The sequence below is a fragment of the Adiantum capillus-veneris genome, chromosome 11 (assembly GCF_014529385.1).
Source record: "Adiantum capillus-veneris isolate H3 chromosome 11, ASM1452938v2, whole genome shotgun sequence".
NCBI lineage: Eukaryota > Viridiplantae > Streptophyta > Polypodiopsida > Polypodiales > Pteridaceae > Adiantum > Adiantum capillus-veneris.
This window is the reverse complement of record NC_140941.1, coordinates 126,010,463-126,021,570: the sequence shown is the minus strand read 5'-3', so window position 1 is coordinate 126,021,570 and position 11,108 is coordinate 126,010,463. Positions and strand designations below refer to the sequence as shown.

At 44.0% G+C, this 11,108-nt stretch overlaps 1 protein-coding gene across 1 annotated transcript; it reads left to right on the top strand.

Annotated features, from left to right (window-relative positions):
• Positions 1-790: 790 nt before the first annotated feature.
• Positions 791-2,499, top strand: LOC147447979 (pentatricopeptide repeat-containing protein CRR2, chloroplastic-like). Its single transcript, XM_086523718.1, has 5 exons — positions 791-991; positions 1,046-1,259; positions 1,805-1,983; positions 2,144-2,297; positions 2,387-2,499. Exons 1-5 carry the CDS (start codon positions 791-793, stop codon positions 2,497-2,499), a joined length of 861 nt encoding a protein of 286 aa, XP_086379844.1.
• The last annotated feature ends 8,609 nt before the right edge of the window (positions 2,500-11,108 follow it).

Genomic DNA, 11,108 nt, shown 5'->3' with positions numbered 1-11,108 from the left:
TTCTGACATGTGTCCCCCTTTCCCCTTTTGTGAGAGCTTCAGGTAATTAAATAATTAAACTAAACTCTCATTGGACCCCTTTGCCTCCTGGCCAATAGGAATCAGGCAAGCCATGGGCTCCTGAATGCTCATTGGACCCCTTGGGAGACTGCCCAATAGTCTTCTAGGAGACTTAATTCTCATTGGTTTCTTTTATTAAATGTTTTTAAATTAATTAAACTAGATTTACTCTAGCTTAATTCTCATTGGTCCACTTCAAGGGTCTTCCAATAGGAATTGGGCACACCTTGTGGGCATCTGGCCTAGGGAGCTGACATGTGTCCCTCATTCCCTTTGTGTAAAGGGAGCCTGTGTGTGTGTGTGGCTTTCTCTCTCATCTCCTACCTTTGGGGCTCGCCCCCTCCCATGTAGGGATGTGCAAAGACTTTTAGGGCACACACTAAGCATCCAATTTTCCCTAGGGTTGACCTTTGGACACAACCTTTGAATTTTGGAACCTTAGCATTTTGGAAGTCTTAATGGGCTGAACCTTAGGGTCTTTTTGGCCCATTGTTTCACATGGCTCTTTTGCAGATGGCCCCCCCTTTGGATCCCTATTTTCCCTCCTTTGGATCCCTACTGTGGCCGGTCTGCTAGCTTAACCAATATTCTAGCTTTTTCTCCTTGGCACTTCCCCACATTAAATGATCAGTTTAATATGAGAAAATCATTTAGGAGAATTAGATATTGATTATTATGACAGCCTATTTGTGATGAGAGTCCTTTGCTCCAAAGAGGGTAACAAGGCAGGATGGTGAGTGAAGATGATGGGAAAGATGACTACAAAGCATCTCTGTGCAGTAGTAATCACTTGAATACAGATTCTTTTGCTTTCATAACCTCATTAAGGGCTTGCGCTAACAAGAAAGATCTATACATGGGCATCAGGCTACATGCGGACATCATAAAAAGAGGCTTGCTTGAAGCAAGCTCCTCCATAGCTAACTCACTTGTCAGTATGTATGCAAAATGTGATGCTCTAGTTAAAGCTCAACATATTCTTTAGGAACTTCCCGTTCGGAATACCGTTTCCTGGTCTGCGTTAATTGGGGGATATGCACACCATGGCCAAGGTGAGGAAGCATTGAATTGTCTTGATCTCATGCAACGTGGGGCTCTCTTCCCAAATGCTGTAACTTTTTCTTGCATCTTGAGAGCATGTGGTAGTGTAGGAGCCTCAGTGAAGGGTCGAGCAATCCACGCTCAAATTGTGGACAGCGGTTTTAGCAGACAGTATTCTTGTCACTGCATTGTTAGATATGCACAGTAAATGTGGCATGCTTGGAAGAGCACTAGAAGTGTTTGAGGAAATGCTAGGTCAAGATATAGTAGCTTGGGATGGGTTGATTGCATGGTACGCTCAACTTGGAAATGATGAGTAAGCCATTAAGTTACTTTCAACAGAGGGCATTCCACTGATGCATTGACACTTGCTTGCTGTTTGAAATCTTGTGTCAATATTTGAGAAGCTTGCAAGTACAGGAATAGAAGAAGGTTTCTCGTCGTCTCCTTTGGGAACCCACCTGAATGTATATGCAATTGGAATGTGCTCAGTCTTGATGAAAAGAGAAATAGATCAAATGGTCGAAAATTTTCTGAGATGCAATTCAAATCTATGGCAAATTGCACAGAGTTAATGATCCTATTTGTGGAATCATATGATACTCATAAATGCATGATTGGAAAAGGGTAGAACTGCCATTTTTGCTTTGGGTAGCTTTTGGTGCAATGAGGCTATCTTTGGGTGCCTGAATGGTGCTCTCAGAACTAATACTGGATACACCAGTGGCTCTTAAGCCAATCCAGAGTAACGTAACATTTTGTGACCAGGCAAAAGCTGTAGAGATTAAATTCAGGCCCGATTTGATTACATATGAGCAACTACTAGATGTATTTTGGTCAAGTCATGATCCTACGCAAGTGTCTAGACAAGGTCAGGGAATTGTATGCCAAATAAAAAGATAGGGATTTTTGGGTAAAAGCCTCGTGTTAAGTAGAGTTATTAATATGTATGCTACTTGTGGTATGCTTGACAGAGGATGTCGACTGTTTGAGCAGCTTCCTTTTTTGAGATGTCCTTTCATGGAACATTTTGATTTTGAAGTATGCTGACCTTGGATATGGTGAAGAGGATCTAAAATTTGAGCTTGATCCGACGCGGTTGGCACATACTGGAGGATGTACATGCTCAGAAGGGGTGGATGTCCTGCTGTGGCACGTCTATGCCGAGAAAGCATGCTTAGTGACTTACTCAAATGGTTTTAGATACATGGGCAACTGCCAGTGTCATGGGTTTGGATGCATGTCCTTACATATGCAATAACATTTGCTTATGTGCTTAATGTAGGCAGTTACCAAGGTCTACCAGAAGTGGGCCAAACACTTTTTGTGGATATGGGCACTGACTATGGTTTGGCTCCGAGACTAGAGTGCTACATTTATAAAGTTGATCAGTCTTAGAGTATGCAAAGATTATTGTAAGGCAGTAAGACCGATCTAGGATATGCCATCTTTTGAATATTCCACAATTGGGTATATCCACTTTGGTGCTTATCATAAAAAGAGCAGATGTCAATGTGGGAAGATGGGACCTTTGAACGGGCAATATAGCCGGATAAAAGCAATCGAAATCTTATGTTCTGATGGAAAATATTATGCAAAGACTGGCATAGCAGAGAAGGCAGTAAACATCAAAGCCATGAGAACATACAAAGGAGGCCTGCTGAAGCTGGATTGTGTGGTGGGAATGGAAACCCATGTGAACTGAAGGGGGGCGAGTTCGGAAAGAAAAGCCAGAGGATAGGGGTGGCCTTGCGGTGATTTTGGATGGAGCCCCCGGGGGTGTGTGGAAAATTGGGGGATGGACTACTTGCATCTGGGAGGACAGCAATGGGGGAGGTTTTGATCCTTACTGTGCACCATCTTGTCGTGCTTCTTCTCCTTGTAGACTGCTTCTGCTGATCTTGTGAAGCCTCTACACAAATGCCAACATCCACCATGATAGTGGCCCTTCCATTGGCCGCCACTTCTACAAGTCTGCATCTGTCAAGAATAGAGGGGAAATGGCAGCTGCTCCTTTTGGGAGGCACTTGCTTGTCTGGCGAGTACTTGTGAGCAGCATGAGGAGCTGAACATAAAAGGCCAGATATTTAAGCTATGGAAACCAAGCAAGAGTGAAGTTTCATACAGAGAGCTTAGTACACCCAATCTAGTACATTCCGCATGTTCAAGGATCAATGGGCCTCCATAACGATTTGTATATTTTAGCTGTTGTATATATCTGCTACTGCCTAAATGGTTTTAAATACTTTCTTTCTCTCTTTATTCTAAGCTACGAACTCCCACAGCCAAGGACCTCGTGTCTTCCCGGCTAGCGTGCCCAACTTCTCGACACCATCGAGACGGTTTGTGATGCTCATGAAACTTTGTAGGGGTGGAGATTTAGGTGCTTTCCCTACCCTTGCAAAGTTTCATGGCCATCCGCTCCCGTCTCGTCGGTCTAGGATTGCACAATCGCCAATTTTTTCATTTTGTCTTCGCTAAGGGCCCAATTATCAAAACTTGGTGATTCTGTCACCGTAGACCATTGAGACGGATTGGGATGTCCTTGAAGATTTACGCGAGTGGTGATTTAGGTGCTTCCCTGTCCCTGCAAAGTTTCATGGCCATCCGCTCCCATCTCGTAGGTGTAGGGTGACACAATCACCAATTTTTTCGTTTTGGTTTCGCTAAGAGCCCAAAGGTAAAAAAACGGTGATTGTGCAACTATAGACCGTCAAGAAAGATTATTTTGCCCATGAAACATTGGAGGGGTGGGGATTTAAGTGCTTTCCCTACCCCTGTAAAGTCTCATGGCCATCCGGCCCCGTCTCGTCGGTGTAGGGTGACACAATCGTCAATTTTTTTGTTTTGGCTTCATTAAGGGTTCAATAGTCAAAAGTTGGCAAATGTGCCACCACTCCCGTCTTGTTGGTCTAGGGTGGCACAATTGCCTTTGTTTGTTTTGGCTTCACTAAGGGCCCAATGGTCAAAAACTGGCAATTGTGCCACCGTAACCCATCGAGACGGATTGCGATGCCCATGAAACTTTGCAGGGGCGGGGATTTAGATGCTTTCCCTACCCTTGTAAAGATTCATTGCCATTCGCTCCCATCTCATTGGTTTAGGGATGCACACAATCACCAATTTTTTTGTTTTGGCTTTGCTAACGGCCCAATGGTAAAAAACTGGCAATTGTGTCACCATAGACAAGGAGACGGTTTGCGATGCCCATGAACCTTTGCAAGGGTAGGGATTTAGGTGCTCTCCCTACCCTTGTAGTGTTTCATGGCCATCCACTCCCGTCTCATTGGTTTAGGGTGGCACAACGGCCAATTATTTTGTTTTAGCTTCGTTAAGGGCCCAATGGTAAAAAACTGGCGATTGTGCCACCATAGCCTATTGAGACGGATTGCATTTCCCATGAGACTTTGTAGGGCTGGGTATTTTAGTGCTTTCCCTATCTGTGAAAAGTTTCATCGCCATATGCTCTCGTCTGATCGGTCTAGGTTTTCACAATCGCCAATGTTTTCGTTTTGGCTTCGCGTTAAGGACCCAAAGGTAAAAAACTGACAATTGTGCAACTGTAGACCGTCAAGACGGATTGCATTGTCCATGAAACATGGAGGTGTGGGGGATTTAAGTGCTTTCCCTACCCTTGCAAATATTCATGGCCATCCATCCCGTCTCGTCGGTCTAGCGTTGCACAATGGCCAATTTCTTCATTTTGGCTTCCCTAAGGGCCTAATGGTCAAAAACTGGTGAGTGTGCCATCGTAGACGTCGAGACGGATTGCAATGCCCATGAAACTTTTCAAGGGTGGAGATTTAGGTGCTTTTTGTACCCCTGCAAAGTTTCAAGGCCATCCGCTCCCATCTTGTCGGTCTAGGGTGGCACAATCGCCAATTTTTTCGTTTTGGCTTCGTTAAGGGCCCAATGGTCAAAAACTGGTGATTGTGCCACAGTAGACCGTCGAGACGGATTGCGATGCCCATGAAACTTTGGAGGGATGAGGATTTAGATCCTTTCCCTACCCGTGCAATGTTTCATGGCCATCCGCTCCTATCTCGCCGGTCTAGGGTGGCACAATCACTAATTATTTTGTTTTGGCTTCGTTAAGGTCCAATGGTCAAAAACTTGCGATTGTTCCACCGTAGCCCATCAAGATGGATTGTGTTTCCCATGAGACTTTGCAGGGGTGGGGATTTAAGTGTTTTTCCTATCCTTGCAAAGCTTCATGACCATCTGCTCCCGTCTCGTCGGTCTAGGGTGGCACAATCGCCAATTTTTTTGTTTTGGCTTCGCTAAGGGCCCAATGGTCAAAAACTGGCGATTGTGCCACCGTAGCCCGTGGAGATGGATTGCGTTGCCCATGAAACTTTGCAGGGGCAGGGATCTAAGTTCTTTCCTTGCCCCTTTAAATTTTTATGGCCATCCACTCCCATCTTGTCGGTCTAAGGTTGCACAATCGCCAATTTTTTTGTTTTGGCTTCAGTAATGGTCCAATGGTCAAAAACTGGTGATTGTGTCACCGTAGCCATCAAGATGAATTCCGTTTCCAATGAAGCATTGTAGGGGTGGGTATTTAGGTGTTTTTCCTACCCTTGCAAAGATTCATGGCCTTTCTCTCCCGTCTCGTTGGTCTAAGGTGGCACAATCGCCAATTTTTTTGTTTTGGCTTTGCTAAGGTTCCAATGGTCAAAAACTGGTTATTATGCCACCCGTAGACCATCTAGACGGATTGGGATGCCGATGAAACTTTGCAAGGACAGGGATCTTTCTGCTTACTTTCCTCTTACAAGGTTTCATGGCCATCGGCTCCCATCTCGTCGGTCTAGGGTGGCACAATCGCCAATTTTTTTGTTTTGGCTTCGCTAAGGGCCCAAGGGTCAAAAACTGGCGATTGTGACACAGTAGACCATGGAAATGGATTTCATTGCCCATAAAACTTTGCAGGGTAGGGATTTAGGTTCTTTCCTTATCCCTGCAAATTTTCATGGCCATCCGCTCCCATCTCATTGGTCTAGGGTGACACAATCACCAATTTTATCGTTTTGGCTTCGCTAAGGGTCCAATGGTCAAACACTCGTGATTGTGCCACCGTAGCCCGTCGAGACGGTTTGCGATGCCCATGAGACTTTGTAGACGTGGGTATTTAGGTACTTTCTCTATCCTTGCAAAGTTTCACGACCATCCGCTCCCATCTCGTCAGTGTAGGGTTGCACAATTGCCAATTTTTTCGTTTAAGCTTCGCTAAGGGCCCAATGGTCAAAAATTGGTGATTCTGCCACCGTAGATCATCGAGACGGATTGCGATGCCCATGAAAATTTTTAGGGGTGGGGATTTAGGTGCTTCCCTGTCCCTGAAAAGTTTCATGTCGTCTGCTCCCATCTCGTCGGTCTAGGGTGGCACAATCACCAATTTTTTTCTTTTGGCTTCACTAAGAGCCTAAAGGTAAAAAACTGGCGATTGTGCCATAGTAGACCATCAAGACAGATTGTGTTGCCCATGAAACATTACAGGGGTGGGGATTTAAGTGCTTTCCCTACCCATGTAAAGTTTCATGGCCATCCACTCCCATCTCGTCCGTCTAGGGTGGCACAATTGCCATTTTTTGCGTTTTGGCTTTACTAAGGGTCCAATGGTCAAAAAATTGGCAAATATGCCACCACTCGTGTCTTGTTGGTCTAGGGTGGCGCAATTGCCTTTATTCATTTTGGCTTCACTAAGGGTCCTGTGCGCTCCTTGCCGCACTGTCGAAGCAAGGGACTTGCCAATACACCGTATGCGAGCCACAAACGGCTCCAAGCACACAACAAGCCTAAACTAGCAAGCTCAAGAAAACAAAGGGTGTGTCACTCACCGCTCTACGCTCGCCTTCGTGGTGGATTCCTCGCCGCGATGAAGAAGAAGCTGCAGTCGTGCCGCGCTCAACCGCTTCGCCGTCGTCGTGCCTTCGTAATGCTCGATCGCACACACACTCTCCCTCTCTCTCTCTCTCTCACACACACACACACAAGGAGGTGAAGAAGAAGAAGAAGATGGAGATGGAGCAAGAGCACTCTTCAATTGCACAAATGAGAGAATGAGTAAAAATTAGGTTTAGTTGGCTTTTATAGGAGCTCACCCCATTCACACTTGGGCGCCCATGCTTAACCAACTAATCCCTTGAATGTCCAAGTTAAAGTGCGCCTCTCATCGGCGATCACTCTACCTTTCCCTATTGGTCCGACAAGCCCGGTACCTGACTCTACCAAATACATAATACACGTCCGTCGTAGGTGATCAGGTGTCCGTGTGCCGTGAGGGTTAACATGCCCCCCTTCCTGATGTAGATTCCGTCCTCGGAAGCTATTGAGTTGAAGCTGGTTCGTCGAGGTGGAAGAGCATTTGAGATGAATGTCCTTAGCCTTCTTCAGTCACTGCAAAATCAAACAACATTGGCACAGTAATTGCATTCTCTTAAAAAGCATATGCAGTTTTAGGTAGACACATTGATTGGTAAAAGAATTTCAAACAATTTGTTAGCAATGAACATTAAATTGCAATGTAATCAAATGCATAAACTGATGTAAAGGCAAAAAATTAAACAAGTCTGGGGTCGCTAATTTGACGGTCGAAAAGCACTAGAGATCGAATATTAATACCATGGGTAAGCTTCTTAATTTTCTGTGGTCAATTAAGTTGTTTAATCGCGAGAGCCAAGTATTCATGTTCAAGGGCTGACTAGAGGCTATATCTAGAAAACCTTGTAGTTAAGCTACCATAAAAGGAATTTCTCATGAAATCATCGCCTGGCTGATTACTTTTTCTTTGACCCCCCAAAGTCTTTTCACATTGATTCAATTATGATGTGTGTGCTTATTTTGTATGCCTTGGGTTTTTTGCTTTTCAAGGAAAAGCGCCCACACTGGGAACCTCTAGGGCTCTAGTACCATAGGCAATACATGTGAGTGAAGTACCAAATCAAGCTGAGATTTCTCTTCCAGCTTAAAATTTTACATTGTGGCACTTTGATTTTTTGTTTGTTCATTTTCATCATTTTAATTTTGTAACTTTGGGGGGTCATATAACACTGTTACCCTCCCCAGGCTCATCACATTAGTAAACTCCCTTTATAATACTTAAGCTAAAGGTCAATAGGGTTAAGCCCACTAGAAAGCCCTAGTACATTTCATACAATGCTGCCTAAATCGGATTAAGAACCTAAGTAACCATTGCTTATTAGGAAGGCATTCCCCATGGTATTAAAAGAAGATTTCTAACACCTAACTTGATCAAACTAGCTTAGTCGGACTGCTTGATTTTTACACCTAAACAAGTGATTATGACAAAAGATTACATTGAATTAAATGTTGGTTACTAAGCCAATGCGCTGAATAGTATGCTACCAATCACAATCAAAGCAGACAAACATGGATGCACAAAAGATAAGGGCAATGCTAATGGACAAGAAACACCTGTTTGTGTTGATGGTCGCGCTTGATTTGAAGGTTCCATGAAGATCCAAATCCTATCAATAGCAACACGCTCCTGTACACACTATGAAACACAAACAATACCTCTAGGAGGCACATCAGTGGGAAAAATTAAAACTCCTAAAAAACAAACTCAAAACACAATCTAGACCCCTAACCTTCCTATCTGTCACCCCTTTTAGAATCAAGGAAAGAGGATATTATATAAACCGGGTGGCCACCCTAAGGCTAGGCCTCTATCCTCATCATCTAGATAAATAAAATCGTTGTCCGTGAGGCCATAGTCTTCCTCGGTCTCTATTAGTTCCTCTTCATCATCCTCTTGTGCAAGCATGCTAATCAAGAACCTCGTGATGCGTGGATACTCATCTTGTGCAAAAGAATAAGCATGTGCCATTGGAGACACATTCGCCACTGGGTAGGGATCACTAGTTAGCCATAGACGTATCAGCCATTCTAACTCCTCAAAATTTCTCTCACATGCAAGGCTCTCTATCAAATCCCATTCGCAAGAAAGTATAGGGTAGCATACGTAGAACACTTGTTGAAAAGACAAGGGGTACCTTTCATCAAAAATAGAAGTGCATGCCTCTGGTGAAGTAGCCATTTCTGACAAGACAGATAGATTTGGTTAGGCCTTTAAAACATAAGAGTTGTTTTTGTGTGTTGCTTGACTTGACACGGTGAATTTGGACTTATATGTAAGATCTGATAGGGTGCTCTCTCATTGCTAGGCGCTCTTGCTCTTTACTATTTTTCTTTTTTTGTGAGTATAAGGCTATATATATACATTCCCTAAGATCGGAGATTAAGAGGTCAGGGAAAAAGGTTGAGAGGGAAGCAAGTGAATGATGGATGTCCACACACACTCCCCCCTTCCTTGGGTAGATCATACCGTTTGAAATGAGCTTGTCACCCTTTGAAACCAATTGTTCCAGTTGGTAATAGGTGAGGATTTTTGCCAGTAGTTTTCTATTACCCTAGGTGCCTCGTCAAGTTGCAAGGGTGGTAAGGTACTCTCCCAGGATCGAACTTGAAGTGGTTCATCAGGTGATTCTTGAACACTGGGAGGTGTGGATTCTTTTGTAGCTTCATGGAGGTCCACTACTATAGATGGAGGCTGTGTAGAAGCTTTTACCTCTATGGATGTATTACATGAGGAGCTAGAATCTTCATGGGACTCCCCCCTTCCTGAGCTAGGTGGAACAAATCGTTCTTTCTTTGGTACCCAAACTAGCTCTAGAACGGGTGTGTAACATTCCATGATTTTTTCCTTTCCGCGATTTTCAATTTGTTTTGGAGCCACAGGATTGGGTTTACATGGGCCAGGTGACAGGTAAGAGTACACTTTACGTTTGGGCACCCAGATTTGATCATTTCCTTGATAGTAGCCTTGGGCTTCCAATAGTCGTTTAGGGATCCATCGCAACATTTTCTTACTTTTCTTGGAGTGAGTGGTACGGTTCTTGCTAGGTTTACGTTTTTTTGCATCAACCATGCTCACTACAGAGGTTTTAGGGACCCACTTATATGTTTTCTCTGTTATATTAGGATGGTTCTTGTGTGTCTCAAGCTTTCTTTCAACTACATTAGTTGAAGCTCTAGAGAGTTGGGCTATGGGGACGTATGGTTCAACCTCCTGGACATGCAATGTCTTGGGTTTTATTTCCTTGGGCAATATCTCAGGGACTATGGCTTGAGTGGTAGGGCTAAGAGTTGGTTTTTGCGTTGTAACACCCCCAGTCCCCCAATCAATAGTGCATTTGGTGGCTATCATCCACGTGCGGCCTAGGTTTATATTACCCTCCATAGTTCCAGTAGGCATGACCAAAAAGTCTTGAGCTACCACCCCATTGTCATAACTGACAGAAGTGTGCCAGATTCCAAAAACCGCAGTTTTTTTCTTGTTGACACCCTTGACTTGGATAATACTCTCAGATAGAGGTGGCTTCCCTAACTGACACCACACCCCATAGGATATCAGATTGTATTTAGCACCCGTGTCCAATAAGGCGTTATATAGCACTTTTCCATAGGCACTATTTAACTCAATGGGGTATCGTAGAGGTGTGTCAGAGTCCAACCCATCCTCTTCGATTTCCACGTGGAATGCATTTGTGACCCCAAGGTTAGCCTCTCGTTTTTGTCTTATACGTTGTTGTCGCTCCTTAGCCTCAGCTTGAGCTTGTATCTTGTTTAACTCGGTTTGTGCTTTGGCGGCCTTCTTTTGATGAATGGCCCGTAGTTCTTCTTGGCTTAAAGGATCATAATATCTTTTGAATTTACTCCCATTGAGGAATCCAATGGTTTCAACTCCATCAAGAGTTTCCACACGAAGGGTACCTTGTGGGGTAATTTCACATACTCTATATGGTCCTTTACCAGCATATTTCAACTTTTTCTTCTCTTTACGTACTCCATACATAAGGACTTTATCACCAACTTTGATATCCTTGTCCTTCACATGGCGATCAAACCACTTCTTTCTCCTATCCTTTTCCACAAGAGCATTTTGCACAGCCAACTGTCTCTCTTCGTCTAGTTTTTCTAAG

Bases quoted from the DNA above. Each gene is read 5' to 3' on its own strand.
- LOC147447979 (XM_086523718.1), top strand. From the start codon at position 791: ATGGTGAGTGAAGATGATGGGAAAGATGACTACAAAGCATCTCTGTGC. The intron at 1,984-2,143 runs GTATGCCAAATA...TTGATTTTGAAG, and splicing joins CTAGACAAGGTCAGGGAATT to TATGCTGACCTTGGATATGG. The intron at 2,298-2,386 runs GTTTTAGATACA...TGCTTAATGTAG, and splicing joins CTTAGTGACTTACTCAAATG to GCAGTTACCAAGGTCTACCA.